At 37.8% G+C, this 26125-nt stretch overlaps 2 protein-coding genes across 2 annotated transcripts in view; both read left to right on the forward strand.

Annotated features, from left to right (window-relative positions):
- Positions 1-25346, forward strand: HSD17B3 (hydroxysteroid 17-beta dehydrogenase 3). Its single transcript, XM_038124177.1, is given in 11 exon segments — positions 1-157; positions 2229-2274; positions 7597-7658; positions 13264-13371; positions 13842-13922; positions 14707-14710; positions 17793-17874; positions 18154-18166; positions 19560-19612; positions 19929-19995; positions 19998-25346. Coding segments are annotated over 11 exon segments (771 nt in total). The 5' UTR covers positions 1-3; the 3' UTR covers positions 20099-25346.
- Positions 1-26125, forward strand: part of SLC35D2 (solute carrier family 35 member D2) — a 61931-nt gene that overhangs the window by 27110 nt on the left and 8696 nt on the right. The window lies entirely within an intron of this gene.

The following is a 26125-nucleotide window of genomic DNA, read 5'->3' on the forward strand; positions in this document are numbered from 1 at the left end:
ACCATGGAAGTGTTCCAGCATCAGCTACTCAGTCTTGTTGGGGGTCTGATCTGTTTCTGTACTCTGATAAAATGCATCAGATTTATGAGAGACCTTTTTCCATATATCTGAAATTCTTTGCCTTAGGTTTTCTTTCGGTCAATAGGAGAACGGGCAGGTAAAGGAAACTGCTTTACTTTCTGCTTGTAATTGGATGGTGGAATCAGGAATGGTTTTTCTTGCATTTCTTTACCCTGTTCCTTCAGAATGAAACACAGTTTCTTATATGTATGGTTTGCTTGGTTCCTTTTTCTTTTCTCCCAAAGCTTTGGGTTTATGAACCTGAAGGTTTTGTGTACTTGGGGAGACTAGAAAACTGGTCAGACTGGTAACAGCTCACACCCTGGTGTGTAGATGTGAATTCTCTCCCTGTTGCTACTTCTGCTGTTTTCTCTCTGCTGCAAATGCTTTTGTTTTAGTAGCATTGCGCAGATCCTCAGTTTTCTGGTATGCGAAGCTGATAGTTTATGTCTAGCATATGTTCTCCAGTTTTCAAAGCAACTTTTCTTGTTCCTGTTGATGTTACTCCAGTGTATTCTCTTCCAAATTGCTGACCTATCCTTTATGACGCCATTAATGAACTAAATTTACTTTAGTCTAAAGTCTTCAAAGGCTGCAAGTTGGCAGTGTTTTTGAAGATAGTATGCATTCTTGTAGAATAACACAGAGTTTAACAAGCACCTGCTTCTTCCTATTGATCATTCATGTGTTTCTTATGCTTGTTAGATGATCAGTATAAAGCAGGGAAGAGCACAGGTGCTGCCGTTCCTGAGCTGCCGATGTTGATGATGGCAGCTTGTTATTAAGAAATTACCTGAACAGTAGACTTGTGTTTGATTCCTTTTTCCTGCATTAGACTTGATGGGACTAAATATATAAAATTATTACAAATATAAAATACATCAATTCAATATATAATTAACTATTACCACATCTCCTAGTGGATTAATAAATTAAATCCATTCCTGTAGAAGACCTGCCTAAATACCACACACTTCTAAGGCAGTGCATAGGTCTTATTTTGATTTAAGTGAGGCCAAGACCTCCCTTCTGTGTATGAGATGAGGAACAGCATGTGGAACTTTCTGTGTAAAATCTTTCTTTCCACTTAAGGTTGGAAGACTTGTTTCTTTCAATGGACCTTTATGCTGTGTTTTTTAAACAAAGTCTTCTGGCCCCAGTAAAATTCGTAAGGCTCAGATAATTTGTGTTGTCATGTGGCACATGAGATTCTAAAAATCATGAAAATTAAAGTTGGCATGTGGAAGATTGTTCTTTCAACAGACTGTTCACTTTTCATCTACAGGTCTGTTAGGAAACTTAATACCCACCACTTCTTCACTGGGATCTCATTTCCCTGTGAAATGAGAGAGTAATTGTTCTTCTGTTGGCAACACCTAACCATTCAAAACCACTTTGCTTTCTGTGTCTCTGTCAACACAGAAGTCCTTAATCCACATTTTTTTATACTGACTAGTTTTTCATTTGCTCTAAAACTTACCAGGTTTACTTTGGAACTGCTTTGGTGCTTTGCTACATTATTTCTTCAGTATTTCTAAGGTGTTAAGAATTTTTATTTTTATAGTTCCTCTTTTGTATTTATATGCATAGTGTTTAAAATTCAGGGTACTTTACAAATGCCAGGATTTGTTTATTTTCACATTAAGAATAAATCCAAAAGTAAACTGAGTAGTACAACTCTGAAGGAAGAGCATTATATATGGGGTGGGAAGTTTGATGTGATCTTTCCTTACAGACAGAAATCTTGTGTGAGAAATTGTTGTATCAGTTTCAGGTAGTTTTTATCTCCTACCATCCTGCTGCCAGCATATAAATTCAAAGCTTGCAAAACAGAACTTGTGAAAATATATACATGGAAGAAAATTCTACCAGCTCTTCAGCAATTGACTTGTTATTTGTGGACAGCACTGAAAATGAGATTAATAGCTACCTTCTGTACCACATGGGCTACCTTGGGGAGAGATTTGCTTTAACAACAGAAAGTACTAAATGAACTAAGAGATGCATAGGTCACAAGGAAAAAAAATTAGAAGACTGGTTCTATTCTTCAGTGAAGACATTTAGGTTGTATCATTCAGGAAATGCAGATAATGAAGATTAAACAATTCAGAGAGAAGAAACTAAACCGGAGATCCAAATGTAATCCATATCCTTTTTGCTTTCTCCAGTGGTCACAGGAACAGGAGATGGGATTGGAAAAGCATATTCCTTCAGGTAAAATAGATTACCTGCCTTTCATTTTACCTTAACAAAATGACAATTGCTATCCCTCCATCATTATCTTCAAATTAATAAAAATTATTCTAGAATTCCAAGCTACTGTGACAAACATGGCCCTAATCTTTCTCTCCTGTATAACCAGAATAGCTTTAATCAGATTCTGGAAGGAAACCAGTGGTGCATTTCAGAGGAAAGTAATTTGGGCCTCAGTGGTCTCATCAAACCAGGGAACTAAAATGAGTGATTCAAAAGAGGGCCTATTGTCTGTCCAGAGAAGGAAGTCTCCTAAATTGTCCCTTTTCTCCCAATTTCACAGCTAATCTGCAATGGGGTGGTCCAATATTAACACACAAAATGTAATTCTGTAGCTTTTACACCTGCAAGCACATCTTGAAAGTTTTATCTGAAAAAAAACAGTAAGGGAGAAACTTGTATAAATTAATATAAACTACAAGTTATAGAAAATATAAGAAATCCTAATGGTTTAGTTCAGAATCAGGAACTCTAGGAGACTGCAGGAGGAAGGGGATCTCTGTGCTGTCCCTGTAGCCACTGCTGTGTAAAGTCACTTCAGCAGTACCTTCCATTAACCCATGGTAGTCAGCACTGAGGGCAGGCTGCCCTTGTATTGTGTTGTACCAGCCTTGCTATTATTGATTGTGACTGAGCAGTACATTTTCTCCTTGGTGTCTTCTTTCTAAACTGCCTCCCTTTCTAGAAGCTAAACTGCAATGAATCAAGAGTTGCTGCCTTCAGGACTGAGGCGACTGGGTGGCAAAGAACACCCTGTAACATGCAAGAGTTTAGATGTGATGCCTTCTGCTCATAGATAATAAAATAATTTACACAGGAAAAGAAAAAAAATTAAATTGATTTACAAGATTTTTGCACTAGTCATTTCACTATGCATTGTTTAAACACCTAGTTACCTTATGACTGCCATTGCTGGGAATGGCAATACAATAACTACTTTTGAAAGAACATTGAATGTAGAACATTCAAAGACAAATACCAGGTATTAGAGTTTAACATATGGCATGGTTGTGAAAAAAAACCCCATGGGAGAGAAGGAGAAGTGCTGTCTCCCGTCTGCTCACTGAGCTGCAGTATTAATAAGTAAATGGGAAGGATCTGATGAATACATATGTCAGGGGGAATGAGATGGGATCAATACAGGGAAAGCAGGCATCAAAAATGCCTAAACAATTTTATCATGTCTCTGGGTGAAGTCCTCTGTTTATGTAGCTAAACTAATTGTCTGTGTAAGCACCTGGTGGAATTTTATCCATGTGAAGGCTGCAAGAGCCAGTGAATTTCTAGATTGCAGCCTCTGTCATTGTTCTGCTTTGTTTGTGCTGTATGGGTTATGCAAGAGTAAATCCCATTAAATGGCCAGCTATAACATGTGAATTATTCCATAAGAAAGGCTGCATTATTCCATAAGAAAGAGTAAATCCACTGCTGTCCTTTTTTTTTTTTTTTTAAACTTGGCTAGAGCTGGATAGATTTTGTGGAACATTTGTTCATTATTTTTGGCATTTGTGGAATGACTGAAAGTCATCTTTCTCCATGCTGAGATGTACCATCCTCTGCAGGTGGTCCCTTTGATTGAAGCTGTGCTCAGCTACTGCTCTGTGGGATAGATCCCAAGCCCACACCACATGAGCTCATAGTTTGGCACATCATCTTGCTGGCTGAAGTAGAAGCACACACTTTTGTGTGGCTTGTAGATAAACAAATCTGATCCTGCTGTTTTAATATTTGTGTGCCTTCAGAGGCTCTGGCTCAGCACTGCTGTCTTACTACTCTGATGTCAGGATACAAAATTCTCTGATATGCTTCTGGTGTAGGTTCCTCTGGTGTTATGTGCTGATGTGAAGGCAAGCCTTGTTTGATGGGCACAGTCTTCTAGAGTATGAGTTCTGATGTCAAGTGATGAATTTCTTTCTGATGTCCTGAGCTGAGGCATGGGCTGATAATGAGCCACAACTAATTTAAGGACTCCACACTTGGTAGCATATGCTACAGGATTCTAAGGAGAGCTAGTTTTGTGTTTTGGAAGGCTAGTGGAATGTGGTTTCTTATGTTTAGTTTTATGTAGAGATCCCAGTAGGTGATTCATTGGATAAAACTCAGCAGGCTGAGATCCAGAGAGAGATTACAGTATCTACAGGTTCCGTACTCTTGTTTCCAAGGTTTATGCCTAGATACAGCACTATGCAAAGTCTCTTAAGCTCAAAAGCTGCCTGTGGCTGTATGAAGAACCTGCCATCTGTGAGGTCTCAGAACACTACTTTGTTGATGCCAGGACACAGACCTTTTGTTTCACAAGCTTGTATTGAGAGGCAAGCAGATGTGGAACTCAAGTTTATCCTCTTCTGAATGAATATCCTGGCTTCCCTGAAGGCTCTACATGTATTTTGAGTAGATGACTTGTTTTGAATGACTGACCTTCTTGAAGATGAAGACCCTGACCTTTTAACTGACTGCTGTGATGTCAGAGTGCTGGAATTTTGGATCTAGTTTGCTGTATGTACTTGAAAAGCCAGGCTTCTGTTACATTTGGTCCATGACTTCTTGGGCTGATAGGATTTAAACTCACCAGACTTCCAAGAAGAAACAAAAGTAAGTAATCTGTGAGTCTTCTGCTAGTCTGTCACCTCTCTACTCAAGGATTAGCATTTCAAGTACTGATGTAGAATTGGTTGTTCTGCTTTTGTGGTATAGTAACTACAGATGGGCTTTATCATCTGTTACTGATGTAGCACCTCAGATATACTGGGTTTATGGACAAGGCCATGGCATATTCTGAGGTTTATGGTTTGGGCTCTTCACACTTCTCATGTAATGTTAGGGCATAAGCAGGGTGTGTTTTGGTCACAATGTGGTCACCATTCTTGTTACTGTTAATAGTTCATCACTCTTATAAGTCAGGCCAGTGCTTGTGTTCAATCAGTGTTTCAGCAGACCATTTTGAGACAGACCTCATTCATTAAATATTCATTCATTTCCTAATTTTACAGGCCCTCGAATCTTAAATGTTTGTTTCTTGTCCTGAAATTCTGTGTAGTATTACCAGCAGTGCAATACCTGTTAAATATGATCTGAGTTTTCCTGCCCTGGTTGCAAATTATTCTATTTTCTCCACTTGATCTTGGATTTATTCCTGGAAATACTGTTATTCTCCTTGCATTGCACAGAGCATGCAGAGCTAGCAGAAAAATTGCTAGATCATCCTGCTCTGTCATCTCAGTTCTGATCTGCTGGATCAAAACCAGGGTTGAAATATTTGAATCAGAATGAATGAATTTTTGATTTGTAGGGACCCTACAGTTCTGAATCCAGTTAAAGAAAGACAAAAGATGAAACATGGATCATATCAGTACAGTCCTAGACAAGAGTCTCTTCTCCAGAAGTTGAAGATTACTGTAGGCAACTACAGATTCCACAAAGCATTAGTAAGGATTTAAAATTATTATATCTAATGACCCATGTAGAATATAGTGAATTTGGAAAGGTAAATGTAGCAGTCACATGCAGTAGCAGTCATGGTTTGAATTTAAAACTTATTTTACCTTTCATGGAGCTTTATTGTTTAAAAAATTGATTCAGACTGGGCTGTAAAAACATGCTAGAAAATGCAGAGGGACGTAATACTAATTTAATGTAGGTCTGAACTTTTTAATAATGCATTTTTGAGATCCCAGACTGCTGATTCTGCCTGAATTTTCTTTATCATTAGCCCTATTTCTAAATGCTTAGTTGTCATGATTCTTTATGGCAGGAGTTGTTAATAATCATCTTACATTTAGGCAGACTGAGTCTCAGAAGCATTTTAGTCCTTAGCCACTGGGAGTCAGGATTTCCTAACATATGCAGCTTCCCATTACACACTGGCTGGGAGCCAGTGCTTATTCTTTAATGTGAAGGGAAACACCATTTTTTAACGTCAAAGACTTTGAACATTAGGAAAATTCTTTGTGCTAAAGACATCAACACTAAAAGTTACCATCATTTGAAATATTAAGCCAGGTTTAACCTTTCCTGCAGGTGGACAGGGAATTTTAAGCACAATTATTTTTGTTTGTTTGAGGGTCTGTTTGTATCTCATGGTAATTACAGTGTCCTACAAAACCTGTTTCTTGAAAGGATACACATTTTCTGGGTGGGTGAGGAAGCAAAAGAGACTCATCAGAGACTAATCAAAAGAGACTAGAGACTTCCTTTGCCTTGACTTCTGATTAGTCTGGTGCACAGCAACAAGACAGGTTCCTCTCACCTGATGGGTAACACTTTTATAAGGTTGCACCTAAATAAGTGCTTTTAGGTGAAATACTTAAGTGCAACCTTAGCAGTAAGAATCCTTTTATAGTTAAGATTTTAGGAGGAGGTTTTCTATCAAATGACATTGTTAATAACTTCATTTCAAAAACTGGGGCCATGATCATTACTCTGACTTTGCACAAAAATCTGATGGGAATGGGGGACCTCAGAAAATCAGGGGAAAACCATTGTATATTTGTTCTGCACTTGTTCTGCACATGATAACACCAAACCAACCATAAATAGATCATTATGTTAAATAGTGTTTGCAGCTATAGAATTCCAGCTATTGCCAACATCTTTGTGGATGTACATTTTTGTGACTCTATTTTGGGTATTTATATGTATAAATCACCTTTTTTCCTTAGATTTTTTGGTATTTATTTCTTTTAAATGTGTATTTAATTAAAAAGTAAGAAAAAAAACCCAGTCTAAATTTATCCATCGAACATGAAACACATCTAATTTATATTCAATAAAAATTAATAAAGTGCAAATATCTTCTAGCTGTTGGGCCATCAATTCAATAGGCTTAATGTACTTCCTCAGGAAAAAAATATGATGATGGAAGGCAATGCTGTAAAATGACTGGAAAGCCAGCAACATGATTAGGCTCCCAAACCACCCCCCCCCCCAAAAAAAAAAAAAGTGTTTATGAGAAATTTAATGTGATTTTCATTTCCTGAAGACTTTCATTCATTTGAAGTTTTTTTTTATTTTTTCATATTATTGGGATTTGATTGTTGTCCAGTATATTTTTCTTGTGAGGGTCCAAAATTAAACAGTGAAGGAAATATTCTGGAAGTCAGAAGACTGATTACTTTTGTGGCCTGGTTTTAACATCTCTTGTTTATCCATCAGGCAAATGACAGGTGAATGAAAACTATTTCAAAATTCATTATCGCTATTTTTGCAAAACTGTAAAAAATGGGAAGATTCTTGTCGCCTTATTGTTTCCTAACAATTTTATATTCCTCTCTTGTACCTGGGAAGAAGTGGATTAACTATAGTGATGATAAGGCGAACTTTTGAAAAGCTGAATTTGGTAAGCATTTGTCTCAAAATTATCCTCCCATTTACCAGGCTGGCTTTACAGGGATCTGCAAGTCTTTTCCCTTGTTATCTAGCACCGCAGGGTGCTGGATATTGCTTCAGCTGTACTTCCAAGTATTTCTCCAATACTAAAAACCATTTTATATTACTCTGTCCCTTGAGCTCTTCTAGAAATGGATCACTCTAAAAATATATGCTTTCTTTCAAAGAGTGTAATGGGCTAAAAAAAAAAAAAGTGAATGTGTGCTCTTTACTGCCTTTATCTGCCCTTAAAATCTGTAAATACAGATAAATAGGTTACCTTTAAAGTACTTCTTGGAATAGAGTAGAGGAGGACTAAAAACAAAATAAAAGTACCAGGTTTGTTTTTTGGTTGGTTGGTTGGTGGGTTGGTTGGTTGGTTGGTTTTTTAAAGCTTTCAAATTACATTTGGCTCTTGATGAAACAGTTAAATAGAGTGCCTTTAGAATTACTGTTCCCTTTCTTTTCTTCAAAGGAAATTAACCATTAATCCTGGTGAATGTCTTGTATAAATACTTTAAGATTGACAGTTAAAATTTATTTAGGAGTCAAATGAGTTTTTATCCTCCATTAACTTTACAGATTGCTAGAATGAAAATCATTCTTTGCACTGTCTCTTTTTCTATACATGGCTTCTATCCAGCAGATTCCTTGATTTACATGTTTAAAAGTATGTGTCAACCCAAGACTACATCTGTACAAGTTGGAAAGACTTGCCTTTAAGAAGGCTTAGCAGCTGAGTCCAACAGAGTATCAGGTCCAGGGTACTTACGTAAGAGAGCAGCACATCTGTCGGGGATGGTGCAGACTCGGGTGAAAAAGTCCGCAAATTTTCAACCTGCAGCTACCAAAATCAAAGAATGGACCCAGAAATTTTCTATCCAACATGCCTCTCTTTTTTTTCTTTTTTCTTTTTTTTTTTTTTTTTTTTTTTTTTTGTGGGGCTAGATAGGCTTGTTTTCCCTTGGAAATAAAGGGGTATCTGATGATGAAAGCTGTAAATTCCTCTGCACTACAACTGAGTACAAGGCCACCCACTGGACACCTTCTTGACTGAGGCCATACTGCACTGCACCGTGTAGAAGCATGCAATGAAGGACTTGCCTGCCCTGCAAACACTCTACACCTTCTGCACACACCCATGGCTTTTTAATTGTTCAGTGACAGCTCCAAGATTCACTGACGGCAGCAATGTTATCCATGTAATCCAAGGTGTGGGGAGGTGTGTTGTGTGACTCCAGAAGTCAGGTTACACTGATGAGGTTTAGACACTGTTCCACCTGGTTGTGGTCATAGCCTTTCCCACAGCTTGCTGAAGTAGGTGGCAAATCCCAGTGTGGTATTTCAATTGTTTTCAGCAGGTTTTAGCTGAAGTCTAGAGTGAGTCATCTGTTATTTATTGCGTCAGGTTGGAAATTAGTATCTTAATAAAAAGTAGATGGCACAAACAAAAGGAAAGAGGGAAAAATACAGCAATGAAAAACATAAAGTATCTGATGTGAAGGCACTAAAACCCGCAGGGAGCTCTGGACACATTACTCTTGTTTCCTTTTTTTTAAAAATATCTACACAATACTTTTTTGCAGTCCATTGGACATTATATTGAAAAGACTCGCTCCATTTTCAAACTGATTGTATTATTTGCCCAATTATACTGCCACATCTGTTTGGATACTGAGTGCTATAAATTAAAAGAGTCTAAACTGTGGGTAATTACAGACATCTCAATGTTTGCCTTTCAGAGTTCTGTGGCCCACAGGTGTGCCTGAGAACAGCAGTCAGAGTTGGAGCCAGCAGAAATCCACAGTAAGAAAAACATTTCTCCAAAGACACACTGGAATTGAAAACCAGATTTCCATTCATTCAGACTGGAAAGCTTTTTTAAAATGAGATTAAAAAAAATACAAAAGTAGGTGTTACAGAGGGCAGACAGAATCACTAGCACAGGTATACTGTTCATTTAACACATTGAGTACTGTAGTTGTGAAACATTGATCAAACCACAATACCAGGGGATTAGAAATTATGGAATGCTACTAACTGCAGTCCTGTTTCATTTATTCTGCTCTTATTTCCTGAGCAAGCTGTACAGGCAGAGCTAGGTCCTGTTTGCAAAATACGACCTTAGGATCCATTTATATATTCAGGATCTGTACCATACTGTTCTTAAAACCAAATAAACAAACAAACAAAAAAAGCCACTTCTGCAAGATACAAAATTCCTCAGCACAAGTTGTGGTTGGGCTTCATAGGATTTGGTAGGGATTTTCATTATTTATTTGTTCTGATTAGTTGTTTTGGGGTTGGTTTGTGGGGTTTTTTTGTTTGGTTGGTTTTTTATTTGTTTGTTTTTGTGGTTTTTGTGGGTTTTTGGTAGAAACAAGTATTTTTAAAATGGAAAATAATGTGTGTCATCCTCAGAAACAATCAAAATACAGCTGTAGTACTTTAGATTAGCAGAGCACACAGTTAATGAATTTGGATTTGGTGATGCAGGAAACTATGCAGAAATTATGTCTGCTAATATAGAATTAAGTAGTAAATAAAAAAGGAACCCACACAGCCCAGGACAAAATATACCTTACTCCCACAAAGACCTGTGAAGATGCTAATCCATTCAGCTGTTGTCTCTGCTATAGGCTGAGTTTCCAATCTGCTCTCCTGTGTCCTCTGCCTCTTGTCCTGCCTGCTCCAAGAAATAGCGGGTAATATAGTGAGTTCGCTGACTAGCATAAAACAACTCATTTTGCACAGCCTCTCTGCATCCTAAAAGGACATTTAAAAATGTCTGTTGTGTCTTGCTGGTCCCTTAAGGTAAACTCCTCAATTTACTCTCCTATCTGTAAAGTTCCACTGAATGTAAACACCATCTAAGATTTAGTGCTTCTCTCTTTATATTCAAATGTTGCTTTAGTACTTCAAGAAGGCCTTTCAAGATCAGTTCTTGTGCCACTTGGGCATTCATTTTGCTACACTGATTTTTCAGAACATCTTCATAACTCTCTAAACTATCTAAATAGGAGGGGAGTGATTCTGAAATGCTGTATATCCTCAACAACTTCATGCTTCATTCTGATTTATTATCTTTTTGGTAAATTTCAAAAAGCAGCACATTATCCTATCTGACAGCAGATTCCCAAGTGGCCTAAGGTCAGAAGGAGTTAAATGTAAAAGTCATAGCAATACATCTTATAACAACACATTGAATTAACCAACTTGGTTCCACTTTTAATTTTCCTTAAATTACTTTTTATTCCATTATTTAAAATAAAATAAAATAAAATAAAAATTTAAAAAAAGAAAAAAGAAAAAAGACAATAACCTGTCCTGGTGTTTGAAAAGCTAGGCTTTTTACTTCTAGGACACTTAGGACTTTTAAACAGAGATGTAATGGCTTGTATCTTCAAAGACTGTCATAAATCTGTCATAGAGAGGGAGAGACATAAGAAACATTGGAAATTTGGTTTTGGCACTCTCCTTTGCAGAATTGCTATAGTTTTCTGAAGAGCTATCCCTGGGTAATTCATTTGTCAGCATGAGAGTTTTATTGTTTTTTAATATATTGGTTTATTCTTATAAGAGATGGAAAAAAGCCATCTGGAGTACTTGTTTGTTGGCTGACAGTGCTGGTTGCAGCCATACAATTCTGTACAGACAAGGAGCTGCAGAGAAAGTCCAAATGGCTTTTTTGATCCTCATTTTTATGTTGCTCTAGTTTTGGCTGCCCTTCTGATTGCCCACGAGAAGGATGGCCACAACATCACTATACTTTTTAAGACCATCTCATTTTGTTTATAGACCTCTTCAAACAGAAGGTCACTGTAGGTGTCTGCTCCAGCTGTTGCTCTGTTCTTTCCCACTCACTGCGTTTACACTCACAATGTCCTTTTATTTATAGTTTCACCATTCGCCCAGCCTGGGACCATGACGGGGTCATTTGCCACTAGAGTTGCTTTTATAGGTTGAAAGTTCAAAGGATGTTTTGTCCCTTTCATACACAGAACCGCAGCTTAGAAAGAGGGCAAGAAAAAGGGCAGTCCTTCCTCCTTTCTTCTGTCATGGAGACAGATGTCCTCTAAAACTGCACACAAGATGCAACCTACATTTCAGATCTGCAGTCAGTGTGCTTGCTGTTTCCTCAACTTCATTACTTGAGTAGTGTCAGGTGGTCATAACTTGCAGTTTGCAAAGAGCTTTGAGGGGCAAAGAGGAACAACTGGAAAGGAACGATTTTATCTCATTCTCCACTCCAACAGAGGTACTGATTTGTTGCAAATTGGCCTGCTGGACCCAAAGCCAGCTTTCTGCATCCTTGCTCTCCCACAGGAGCTGGCACAAGGACTCTTCTTAGTGAATGAGCACCAATGGATGAGACAAAATTTCTAGGTAATAATTCAGCAAGTCTGATTCCTATTCAAGGCAGTGCTCTGTCTTCTGTATGATAAAATCAGAATACAAACCAGCAAGAAACATTTTGCCAAAAGCCATGTGCATTTTTTGCCATGAGTGTGCACCTGAATTCCTACCACTTGCAGAGAGCCTGCAATCTGATATTCTATTGACATTTCCAAGCTTGCCTGTCACTTTTTCAGCAAACTTCATCTGGATTTCAGGTTGCCCATAAAACTTGAAAGCGGGTTTAGTAGCAAAAATTTACAATGTGAACATCTAGTTAGAGGAGACCTTATTGGGCCATTTTAAAGGAGAGCCATGCCTTTAAAAATGAGTAAATAAGAGTTTCTACTTCTTTTCCTCTTGAAACTGCATTGAAAATATGAACAGCAATAAATCAACTGCTGAAAAAAATGGCAACGTACAGCTGGGCTCCTCTCCTGCATAGAAATGACATTGGAAAAATCACACACATTTCCCTTTCCCTTCTAATTGACCTTGTAAAATTTAAGCTATAGCCTCCCTAAAATGCCTTTTGGTGCTGCAAAATCCCAAGAATGCTTCAGACTATGAGAATGCAAATGTTAAAATAGGCAAGGAATTTTTTAAAAACAGTACAGAAAATGCTGCATCTCATCCATTCTTGTTTACCCCTCCTCTTGTGTAAAAAGATAAGTTCCACTTGTTAAAATGCTTATCTTATCCATCAAAATTCTTTCAAACTGTTCTGCAAAGCTGTGCTTGTGTAGGGGATCTGACATCCACATTCATTTGTCTAACATATGCTGACAGTGTTCATGTGTAAATATTATGATAGCAAGGGGAAGAAGTCCTGTGTGTCTTATTTCTGAATTTGTTTTGTTTTACCTTACTGAAGGACTAAAGGTCTTCTTACAAGACCTAAGGTTGTTTAGTTCTTGTTAGAAAAATTCCATTGATTTCCATTGATTGAATTCTTCCTATATTTGCCAGGCCATTTTCCTGAAAACAGCTGGGTAGAGTGGGAGTGTTATGCTTGTGTTGTATTATTTCTTAGAGTAAGAAGGTTGAAACAATTGCTTGATGTACAATGGACATTACTTAGCAAGACATCTGGTTGTTTCTTTCATTACTTATTACAGCTTCCCCTCTGTCTCAGTGGATGTGAGCAGGTTTTCTTGGCTGGTTGGTCTTTGGTTTTGGGTTTTTCTTTAGTTACAGAGCTGGCCACAGATCAAAAGGTTATATAAGCTGATTTCACTAAAAATTCAGCGTAGGAGAACATTGAAAAAGATCTGAAGGACTTGGATATTGGTGTTCTGGGTCAGTCATTAAGGTCTGTTAATTGACAAGTATTTATGGCTGTAGTGTATTTAACAGACCATTGTATAAATGATGAGTTGTTGCAACTTGTTAGCCAATGCTTAAAACCAAGTATACATAATGAAGTCGGTGGCTCATTATCTGGTATGACTCATGAAGCAACAGTGAAAAGATGGGGGTTTGGAAGGTTTTTAATATTTTTAAAGAAAGTCATCCTGTTAATAGTGAAAGAAATGAAACAACAGCAACAATACACAAACAGTTTTAGCAACAGTCTGTTTTTCTGTGCCCCAGAGACAGCACTCATCAGTTATCAGTGACTTCAATGAAAAAAAGATGATGTCAAATAGTGTTTCTCTTCACACGCAGCTCACAATCTCCTGGGTCTTGAAGAGAAACACTTTGTTTAACTGGATGAACTATGCACTTTGTCTAGATTTGATTCTTAACATTGTATTTTCCCTGACTAGCTAGCAATGTTGGAATTCTTTATAATCCTCTTCCACATTGTTTCCTTAATGGGCCAAACATAGAAGAATTAGGATTATTCTGTATATTTCATCTTCAAATATAACAATGAGGAATGGTAATTCATGGAACAAGGCACAGATTTTGCCCCTGCTAGAATCAAGTATTAACTGTTCAATTGGGTTGGAAATGAACTGGGCCTGAAGCATATTTTGATTTAGGTTTAATGCTTGGAAGAGCTTGAAAGAGAAGAAGAATGGTAGTTTTCAGCTAAACTGCAGGAAGCATCCAGTGAAAGAGGGGAGAGTACAGCTGACCTGGTTGTAACAGGGATTAGCAGACCCCCGGACTCCCTGCTGGCTTGTAGTGTAATGGGGTCCAGTCCATTCACAGCCACAACTGAAAATATGGGGTTCTTGTTAGCATTATTAAAACTTAGTTTCTTTGGGACACATTGCTTAAGTATGTGGAAACAAACAAGCAAACAAACCAAATTAAAAAAAAAAAAAAAGAAAAGGAAAAAAAGAAAGAAAAAGAAAGAAAAAAGGAACCTCATTTAAATGTTGTTTGCTTTGTGGGGGAATTAATTTACAGTGCTTGAATTTAATGACAGGATTAAGGATGTGATCAAATTCTCAATTGCCTTATTGTTATTTACTTCTATATCACTTGCAATGAAAAGGCCGGAATTTCTCAGTGTGCGTCTTCCTAGCACCTCTCTCAGGATGCATTCAGTTTTTATGTCATCTTCTCCTCCAAATCAGAGCATCTCAGGCAGTCTGCTTCCCTCAAACTCTCACTTAAGGATGAATTTACTATTTTGTTGCTTCCTGCTGGACCTTGTCACCTTCAATATTTCTGTTCCAGGTAGGTATGTGACACTTTCCCATCTGTACTGGGGCTGTAATGTATTTCATCAGAAAAAAATCAGTCCCTCATTAGAGTGACCAACTAGCTTTTCTGTGTATTATCATTTAACTCATCAGCAGACAGTGATTTTCAGCAGAAATGTCAGTGTTAATTTAAGGAACCCACCTGTTTCTATTACCTGTGAAATATTTTGATCAGAACTGACTGGAAAATTTTTAACACAATTTCTCAGTTGTGTTTTTAACACAATTTCTCAGAAACACATCCTTGCACTACAGCTGAAACAGCTAAAACATTTCACAGAGAATTTTTGTTTTGATATGCAGGGAGATTTGCTTCAGAATTAAAGTTTTCAAGACAGGCAAATCTGCAGTTTGAATTTTAGCATTGTACTTGTGTTTTTTGTCACAATTCTCTTTTGAACAAGTTTTTGTATCAATGCAGGACAGAAACTCCAGGAACTGTCTCCTAATTCTGTATTGTTACCCCTTGGTGCTAATTTTGGTTGGCTCTTTCCCCTCCAAGAACATTTAGTATTTCATGCTTTTCAACTCTGATTAAGATTTGTATTGCTCTGCTGTTTGCAAGCAGCATGTTAACATGAACATGAGCAGAAGATCTCAACCTTGGCTTTCATGCCTTTCATGTCTTTCTAAAAATGACATGAAAATTAACAGCAGATGTTTGTCCTTCTCTGGCTTTCAAAATTTACATCCCAAATTTGTAATGTTGCCTAATGACCTAAGATAATAAATCATGTAATACCAGTCAATGGAAGCAATTCTGTAAGTAGCTTCATGACATTTCTGCTCCTAGGATATATTCTATTTCTGTGTCAAAAGAACAGAAATATCTGATATATCTATATATCTATATATCTATATATATCTGATATATATATATATATATATATATATATATATATATATATATATATATATATGCGCCATTCTGTACCCTCTTGGTCTGGATACAGAAGGTTCCACTTTCCTCCAAATTACAGAGAAGAAAGTATTCTCCTAACCAGCATTTCTCATGGTTAAGTCCAAATACTCTTTAAATCTTTTTGGATTTTCCTTTCCCCTCCCTGTCTGGATTCCTGCTAGATCTTGATCGCCATTTCTCGCAGTGTAATGCCTGAGGTCTGGGTATCCTGGCTCCCACAGATTCAGTGGGATTTTCAGCACTGCAAAAGAAGGACCTTTTCCCATGTTTATTTGGAAATTCCTCTTCATCCAAGCTGATGTGACTGACCTGTGTTGTCAGACTTTGTCAACCCCACACTGCTCCTACTATCCTCTTGAGCACAATGACACTATTGAAAAAAAAAATAGGAAATAACAAGTATTCAATTTAACTGTGTCAATAATTTGCACTACTTTTCTCTACTGCCCTTTACAAGTCAGGTCACCTTGCTGTCCTGACACAATTCATAGTGTAAGTATGACTTCTTCTTGGTACTTAGGCTTTCTATCAATAATACCATTCAAAAGCACAAAGAAAAGCTGATTTCTTACCTGAAAAAAAAAAGCATTTAATTTCACTTTCAAAATCAGATTCATGATTAAGTCTATTGCTAAAATAAGAATGAAAAAATAATAAAATAATTAGCACTAAAAAAGATCCTAAAGCTCTTTCTGGAAGCAGAAAATTTATATATTTTCCTGATTTTCTGCAATTTCTAATCTAGCTACAGGCAGAAGTGAAAATGCAAAAAGAACATGGAGTTGACTTTTTCCTTGCAGTTATGATTCCATGTTGAAGAATGATGAAATTCAGAAACTGCTGAAAAGCTTTGGATAAACATAAGACTCTCACTGCTTAGAAGGCTAACCTTTGGAATTTTTTGACAACTCAGATGATTTTCAGGCCACAAGCATTTCTAAAATATTTTCCAAAATTTTGAATGTGTCATATTTTAGCTATTTGAGCTGTATATATATGGCTTGATCAAGTGAAAAAACTTGTTATTAAAATAAAATCAGTTCAAAAATGCTGTCAAGAAGATGGGGAATGGAATGAATTCTTAAAATACTTGTCTTATAGTTGACAAAAATTATTTTGAAACAGATGCAAGCAAGGTATTTTTTTCTGTAACTTTGAACTCTGTTAAGCTTCTACCTTCAATGCCTTTAGTGGTAGTTAGGCTTTTTCATTAACTTCTGGATTTCACAGTCTATCAATCAGTAAGATATCTTCTACTTCTGTTAGTGCTGTATGATTATATGTGTAGGAACTCCCACAAACTGTCAGTCAATTATAGAACAGAGCAGAAAACAAAATATGTGTCTGTCCCCAGTTAAAAATGTGTGGCAGAAATAGAATAGGATGTGATGGGCCTAATCAAGCAAGAAACAGCATTTGAATATATTATCCATTCTTCTAAGAGTGGTAGTTTGGCTTGGAATAATGCTTTTCAAGCTCTGGAAATACCCACATTACTAATCAGAGATATTAATTCATCTCTGTGATTAATGATCTCTATCCTCTTTTTAGTACTGCAGGTATTTTAGACATGGGGTCCTTAAACTAGAAGTTAGGCTCTTTGGGTGTATTTTCTAGAAAACATGGTTAAGTACTGCATTTTAGAGGGCAGTACATGCTTTTAGTTTTGGGAAAAAATTTCTTATTATTCAATTTTAATTTTGTTTTGTTTTGGTTTTCATTGTTGTTGCTAAATGCATTGGATTTTAGTGATGTGTACAGGGAGTTGGGAATGGGAAAGCTAAACCAACAGATCCATGGAGCAGGAAAAACAATAAAGAGCAAAGGGGATCTGCCATTTACTTAGGAGAATAAAAACTTTCCTCTGATGACAGACTTTTTTCTCTGTTAGATGTACAATTGCATGTACATCATTCCCATGGTTCTGATTGTGGCAGGCATTTAATTTTCACTTATGTCATTATTCCTGTCTAGTTTAGACCAAACTAAGTTGTAAAAAGGGGGTCTTTTGAAGGCACACTTGACAGTATAATAGGACACCTCTGCCTTCTGGGGAAAAAATGTTTTCTGCTCATGCAGCCTTTTACTATAATCCTGTAAAGTGTAAACAGAATGTAACTGTTTAAATTAAATTTCAGTCAGAAAGTCCTAATTCTGAATCTGTCCTCTGGTTCAAGAACTTTTCCTTGTCGATTATATGCAATGTACTCAGCTACTAATGTAAATCTTTCATCTTTCTTCATGAAGAAATCCCCATTAATTGTTAATCAAAGCATTGTATCAGTATAACAAATGATCAGTATATAAAGAGTGTTGCTCCATTAAAATAATGAAGTAATGTAAATTAGCACTACCTGACAACCAAGAATCAGTGAAACTATGTAAATGAAATCAGCTCAGGGTATGTCTGATCCTTGGAATGATTTTGCCTTTGATGAAATAGTATTATACCAATACTCACAATTTGTCTTCATTCTGGGAAGTGATGAATTATACTAGGCTCATTTATCTAGTTTACTTAAAACTGTAGATGCACAAAAGCGTGAGGTTTTGCTTATGGAACCAAGAATAAAATTTCTGGTAGCTGACTGGTGAGTTGCCTAACTTCATAGATTTCACCTTAAATTTTTGCTCTGAATTTGAATCCATGAACTTGCAAAGTGAGGAATGAATGATTTTGAGTGAAAATACAAAAGTAACTTGATCAGCTCAGGTTTCCTTCAAAGGAAAAATTCTAATGATATTTTCTTGAACGTAGCTAAAGTTTAGATTGCCAAAAAAAAAAAAAAAAAAGAGCTATTCTTGGTAAGAAAGTATAGTTTTCTATTTCCTTTTTCTCCTTTTATATAAATCCCTCATTTCTCAAAATTAGAACTTCATTCTAACCAGACAATTTTAGATCCTTAAAAATGTTTACTTAACATTATTTCCAAGTGATATGGTACATTAGTAGGATTATGTTGTCTCCTTGTCTTTTTTCATTCTCAGGTATCTTAAGTTTGGGGTTTCTTTTGTTTTGGCTTGGTTTTGGTTTTGTTAGTTTGTTTGTAACTTTTTTTTTAATCCCCTGGAGGGAAATTATTTTACTTGTCAGCATTATATCATGCAATATCATGACAGTGTTGGTGTTACAATTTTAAGACTATCAAATGTTGGTTTTAAAAAACAGTCTTTTTTTTTTTTTATTTACTAGGACTTTCATATTTTTCATTACAGAGGAGCAGTTCAACATCAAGTTTCTGACTATTTCTCAAAGATCCAACTCCTAAAATCTCTCTTGGAAGAAACTCAACATTTGCATAAAGTTAGTATATGCATACTCTTCATGGTGTGGAGAAAAACTTAAATAACTCTAAAAGATGGAAGCTAAAACTTTCCTTCAAATTCAGAAATACTTTGAAACATTTGTCTGTATGTTATGCTTCTACACAAATACTGAAGGCCTGAGTTTAATTTTGCTCCGCTTTTCATTGCAAAAGAAACAACAAGTGCAAGTGTCTGACTGGCACGGTAGGGATCATCCAGAGCAGAGAGCCACATGAAGCAATAGCTAGAATAAGTGGGACTAGGAGGTGTGTATCTATACCTTTTCATAAAAGTGTCAAAGCTTCCAGTGCAGTCTGCAGTAATACTTGTTGCATGTCCAGCTCCGGACAGTGCAAGATTCCATCTTTTCTGGTGCAGAGAAAGAGTTAGCCTTACCTGGGTGCATCAGCAGAAACTGTATCTTGAAAACTTCATTTCTGTGTTTTCCACCACTGGCGTGGACCTTAGATTGTACAACATTAGACCTTTTGTGTTAAGGACATGTTCACACTTATTTCTGAGCATAGTAAAAGCACTGAGTTTCCTATGCTAATTTTGTTTTGTTTGGTTTGGTTATACTCTATCTAGGCTTTTATAAGCACTTCTACAACCACTACAAGCAGAGTAAAAGGCAAAGGTAATTATCATACAGGTGTTGCTGCATCTTGCCACATTAGCCTTCATTTTAGCAAATTCTTCAAGAATATTTGAAATGTCTAAATCTGTATTGTGTAGCTGTCCTTAGTAAGCTGCTGGGTGACTGCAAAAGTTCTGTCTCCCCTCTATATATGCAGCTCTTTTTCTTATGTCACCGTAGTACTATCACTGATTCCATATAGTGCCCTAATCCATTGCAAATATCAGTTAAAATATGTCAGATGCTATGGGATTCTTCAGAGTGCCTCATATAAGGCATCACGCTGTTATTATTATTTTTCCATTGTTATTATTTTTTAATATAATTTTAGATAGTGATTCCTTATGGTGTTTCTGCTCCAATGACAATGTACCAAAAACCTGGTGTTATTACAAAGACACAGAAGAGTTTGTTAGTGAATCACTGTAGTATGTCACCTTTGGAAATAAGATTTTTGGATGTCTCACCCATGAAATTTTGATTGAATTTTGTTGTGTGTAAATGTCTTCCAAAGACTCCACCCAAGTCTGTCTGGACTCAGCCCATTCTTTTCACTTTTTCTCAGACCTTGGACATGGAACAAGAAAGAGACAGTGGGTTGTTAATGCTAATATGGCACCAGTAAAATATGAAGAGAGGAATACACAAGTAAAGCATAGTGGTAACAGCACAGTATGGTTTTCTCTGCTTATGAGCCTTGAGCTAAGCTCAGTTTCATGTCTGATTAGTCTTTATTCTCTCTCCAGCTGCCTGTTTTCATGACCTTGCTAAGGAATTTTCCAAGACCTCTACTCCTTCAGAAAAATTGGCCAGCAATTTCAAAAGTTATTAGGGGGAGAGGAAGGACATAAAACCAGAATGTACTGTCACAAAGACATCATTTCCTTAGATATCATGCTAACAGAATAGAGTAAATATTTATACACAGCAGCTGTTAATGATGAGCATTAAATGCAAGTATAAGAAAGGCAACAGATTTGCTGAAAGTAGAGGAATTAACATTTTCCTCTAAGAGAAATGTAGCTTCTGAAAGCCTGAAGTAAAGGCTTTTGTGGGCCTTAAATAGGCTCTTAGAAATTTATATTATCATTTTAACATGATCTTAAAGGTCACCAATAATTATGCTTATTTGATATTTATTAATAAAACAATAATTTGCTTTATTTCCATCTTGTTCACAGGGTATTTTCATGCTTTCAGTGAGTGTTTTGTGTCTTTGGTTTCATTGGAAAAGGAAATTTGCAAGAAGATAAAAATAAATCTCAGAATATAAAGTACATGCTGGGCTTTGGGAAGCCTGCAATGATAAAAAAAATGTATTTCTTTCCAGAGCCTGTGAACAGCTCTGCAATATCCGATATGGGATGTAAGAGGCAGCAACATAGGAAAAGGATGCACAGTAATTCTACACTGCTGAATGAATCTAGAGGACAAGTGTTTTGACTGGATGCCTGTCAAGTCAAACTGGGTGCTATTAAAAGGTATTTCAAGGACAATGCAATCACCAGGCATAGTCATTGTGGGATCATAAAAGGAAAGTCCTGCCTAATTAATTTGATACTCATCTAGAATAGTGTTACTTGCCTAGTGGATGAAGGGAAGGTGGTGGGTAAGGCTTTTCTTGATTTTAGTAATATTTAATAAGATTTTGGTAAGATTTTTGGTGATGTCTCTCAAAGTGTTCTTCTGGACAAGCTGTTGTGATGATCAGGTACACAATGTACTGGATGAAGAACTGGCTGAATGTCATTACTTCAGGGGTTTCAGTGTGTGGGGCTACATCAGCCCAGTGAGCAATCACCAGTGGTGTTCCTCAGGAATTCACTGTAGGACCAGTTCTGGTCAACAAGTTTATCAATGATCTGGATGCAGGACTTGAATGGGCCATTTGTTGACAACACTAAACTAGGAGATGCTATTGACTCACTTCAGAGACAACAGACCTTGCAGAGGGATCAGAAATAGATTGGAGCACTGGGTAATTATCAGTGGCATGAAATTAAACAGGAACAAATCCAGATTCTGCCCCTGGGATGCAGTAAAGCTGGGCACAAGTGTAAGCTGGGAGAGGAGTGTGTGTAGAGCAGCACTGCAAAAGGGATCTGGGGGTGCTGGTCAGCAGCAGCTCAGGGTGAGCCAGCAGTGTGTGCCCAGGCAGCCAGGAGGGCAAACCCCATCCCGGGGTGCAGCAGACACAGCATCACCAGCTGTGATTGGGATCATCCTGCTGGAATCAGCCCTGGTGCGGCCTCACCCTGAGTCCTGTGTGCAGTGCTGGGCCCCAGAGTCTGAGAAGGGTGGGAAGGCCCTGGAATGGTCCAGAGGAGGATAACAGAGCTGGTGGAAGGGCTGGAAGGCACATCCTGTGAGGAGCGGCTGAGGGCTCTGGGTTTGTCTGATCTGGAGAGAAGGCGGCTCAGGGGTGACCTCATTGCTCGGTACATCTCCCTGGGGAGGGGACTTGGAGAGGGAGGATCTGATCTCTTCTCTCTGCTCTGGACATTAGGAAGCACCTCCCTACTGAGAGAATGGTGTAACACTGTCACAGGCTTCCCAGGAAGGTGGTTGATGTCCTGTGCCTGTCAGTGCATCTGGACAATGCTATTCATATTGGGCTTTAACTGCTAGATGGCCCTGAAGTGGTCAGGCAGCTAAACTACCTGACCTCTTGAAGTTCTTTCCAACTATTTTATCCTGGGCTATGTTTGTTTCTGCTATTTAATCAGATGCATTTCTGTTCATTAAAAATCAGTAATTTTCCCGTGTCTTTTAATTTTGCATGTTAATTTAATTGTGCATTTCAGAAAGTGTTTGTAAAACACTTGTATGAAGATAGCAAGGATTCTATTAATAAATGAGATTTTTTTGCCAAATGTGATGGACAGTCTCTGTAATCTTTGCCATGTAGATGGAAGAGAAATCACAAAATGCATCCTGCTGGCTCCAGAAATTCCTGTCTGCTGCACTGAAGTAAATGACATCTATGTATAACACTAAGGATTGAGCTGAGATATCTGAACTGAAATAATGAAAATTGCAACACACAAAATGATATGTGTTTTACTGCAGTATAATCAGGTTTGGCCCAGATCTGCAAACAGTTGTAAAAAATCACTTTACTCACATGGGCTCCTATCAGTTGGTTCTGTCATTTAATTCAGTGAAAGTGCTGATGCACTTATGTACTTTCATGTACTTTTCAGAATTGGAAATAAAACTACTACTTGAATATTATAACCCAATGCAGAAAACATCTGGAAATAAGAATGAGACATCTATGTTGGACATTTCAGCATTGATGGTTTGAAAAGCAAGGAATAAAAACAGTTTGTTCAGCACTCCATAAAGACTATGTTTTCAAGTGATTAAGCTGTTTTCTTCAAAGTGTTATATTTGTGCAGCTGTGCAGCAAATAAGTACAGAATACAAGATATGTTACATATTGCATGTACACCAAAAGCTGTTGAAGTTCCTGGGGAAAGCGTACATTGAATAGGAGGCCCAAGAGTGGGGTTTGTGTTTGTCATTAGAAGTGCCTATTTCTCTATGTGTGTATATGCTCAGTCAATACATCCTCAGATACAGCATGGATGCAGTACATGTGTCTTTCCCAGTTCATCCGCTCCAAGCACATTCTGAGGCCTTGTCCCCAGGCAGCTCTCTCCATGTTTGATTTGCATGTGTTGGTAGTCCCTGCAGGGTGAAGCAACTCCTACGGAGCAGTGATTGCTCCTGCTCTGCTCGAGTCAGCGGGGATCACTTAGGGATTCAGTCACAGCAGCAACAAACCTGAGGACTCCCATGCCTGCAGCGAGTCACGATCCCAACAATATAGCTACAAATTCCTTTATTTTCTCTCTGACTTTCACACCAGTTACCTAACTCATATTAAAGAGTATACTTTCATCCTTCCTACAATGACAATGTTTTGTGACTGGAAACAAATGTTTATCTTAAAAAAATGTTAACAAATGTTACAGGGACTCCAGTAACACAGAAGTACCATTGGTACAGGCATGGGTTAGTGAGTAAGAGACTTGGTTTCCAAGGTTTGAAGTCCTGTCATCTGTGACAAATGACAATTCCATGTTTCTTGTCTCACATCGGTTAATAGTTGCGCATTCTGTGTGAGTCTTGCAGGCTGTTGAGTAGAGAGCTGAGCAATCAGCTTAGTGTTGATTTGTTTCTCTTGATGAACATAAGGATACTGTTACTTGTTGCGCTTGCATGGTCAGTCGGTAGAGCATCCTTGTTTGACTTCTCAGCTCAGGCCGAGGGTGTGATTCATGGGGTGTCCTGAGTAGGGCCAGGAGCTGGACTCGATAATCCTCATCAGTCCTGTCCAACTCAGAATATTCTAAGATTCTATAATTTTGTTTTTCTATTTGCAGAATATTAGGCTGGATCTTGCTGACTTCCAATCTTCTAATGAGAAATTAGAAGAGCTGTCTCTAATGATAAATTAACCTAAGTCTGCAAGAAGAGGTTTCTTTTCCTTTGACTTCTCAGAGAAGTTAGTGAGTGGATCAGCCACCAGTGTGTAAGCTTGGAGGAGAAGCAATGGTACCTTCCTCTTCATTTTGTACACCATGTGTTCTCTCTGAGTGCTGAAGAACTCAAAAGTTATATTATCTGCTCTTGCTCTAAGTTACGTTATCTGTCCTTGCTCTTGGACCTGGTTGATGGGGAAATGGAAACAGAAGGGAAAAAGGGCAGTTCTTCCCAGTACTCCCTACCTAGGGAGAAGGTGAAGGAGCAGACCAGCAATTTCCTCTTTTGTGATGAAACATTGCCAATAACCGCAAAACCGCACACTGGAGCAGTGGCTCACCATGGAAGGATTCAGTAGTATCCCTGTTTACGGAGTGGGAAGAAGTGGGGAGAGCTGAAGCCCCTGCCCCAAGCCACCTGGAGGAAGGAGGATCCTCTCATGACAACTACTGTTCCCCTCTCCTCAGCCTCATTCTCCTATGACTTCTAAGGAGACTCACAGCTCAGAAAGCCAAATGCCTTAAGTAACAAAAATAATAGCTATCCACCTAGAGCCAAACTTTGCTGGGCTTATGTACTTAAATCTTGACTCCACCAAACTGGGGAGTTTGATGAAAAGCTGCCATCCATGCCTTAATGGAGAGTTATATCTCCTTTTCCCAGGGTCCCTGCATCAGGGAATTACAGGATGGTTTACATTGGGAAAAAACTTCAAAGATCATCTACTCCAACACCTCTGCCATGGGCACCTTCAGGAAACCTAGACTGTTTTTCTGAGCAATGAAAGAATAGAGAAGAGATACAAGGAAGAGCACTGGACCTGTGGAAAAAAGAAATTGGGTCAGAAATACAGTGTAGTGCACAAAGCAAAATATTTAAAGAATCTCTCCTTCTTTCACACATTCACACTGTTACATTCCCCAGCTTTCCCCTGTGAGCATGCATGTGCATAGTCTCATATGTGTGTTGCCATAGTGTTGGTGGCCTGAGTTACTCTGAAGCTGGTCTTCAATAAGAGCCACAAAAAAAAAAAAATTTGAGAAAGTCAGACCTTTTTGTCCTTGAGGCTCCTTTCAGGTAGAAAAGTGCAAGTGTTCACTAGGGGTTTAGAATGCATAGTGTGCAGGCCAGTATAGAGTTGAGTGAGGGGGTTTTATTGGTTGTTTTTTTGGTTTTCTGGGGCTGTAGGGGGCTTTTGTTTGTTTGGTTTGGTTTCTTGCTTTTGGGTTTTGGTTTTTGGTGGGGTTTTTTGTTGTTGTTTTGCTTTTGTTTTGTTGTTGTTTTGTTGGGGGTTTTTTGTTTGTTTTTTGTTTTTTACTTTTGACTATTTTCCTGTTGGTTTAATTGTGCTTTTCCCCCAAAATCACTATTTTTGGAGTAAAGCTAAAACAATTTACAGCTGTGGGATCTGAACTTCAACTCACACAGATTTTAGTTATTACACTAGTCACATGCTCAGGCAAAGCAGAAAATCACTCGAGGAAAAAAATCTCTCCAGTTAGCTCAAGACTACTAGATTAAGGAAAAGAGGAACTATGCAGTGCAGGATTGCTTTTAAAAATACATTATATTCAATCAGTGAATTACATCAGCAGTTGAGTCAAAGCCTTACTTTCACGAAGGTTGGAGCTTCAAGTCTGTCTAGACAAGTAATTTACAGCAAGGGAAAAAATCTAAACCATTGAATCCTAATGTTGTAAACAGTCTGTTATCAAGACTGGTAATACAGACAGAGTTCTACTTTTCTCAAGGACCACCCACAAGAGAAAGAATTTGATATGGCAACTTGCCTGAAAAATTTATTTATGATATCCCAGTATGTGGTAGCTGCATGAAAGAGCTGTACGAGTGGGGAGTGCTTTGCTGAGGGAGCAGCTGATGGGATTGGCCTTGACGGTGACTGCAGTATGCACTTCAGAAACGTCAGTCCTCCTAAAACACAGAATAAAGACAGGGAGTCTTCAAACAGTCACTTGACTATTCTGCTCTGTCCTTTGGTCTTTCCAGCATTATGACATTTCAAGAATCCCAAATTGA

The sequence above is a fragment of the Motacilla alba genome, chromosome Z, assembly GCF_015832195.1.
Source record: "Motacilla alba alba isolate MOTALB_02 chromosome Z, Motacilla_alba_V1.0_pri, whole genome shotgun sequence".
In the NCBI taxonomy this organism is placed as follows: Eukaryota; Metazoa; Chordata; class Aves; order Passeriformes; family Motacillidae; genus Motacilla; species Motacilla alba.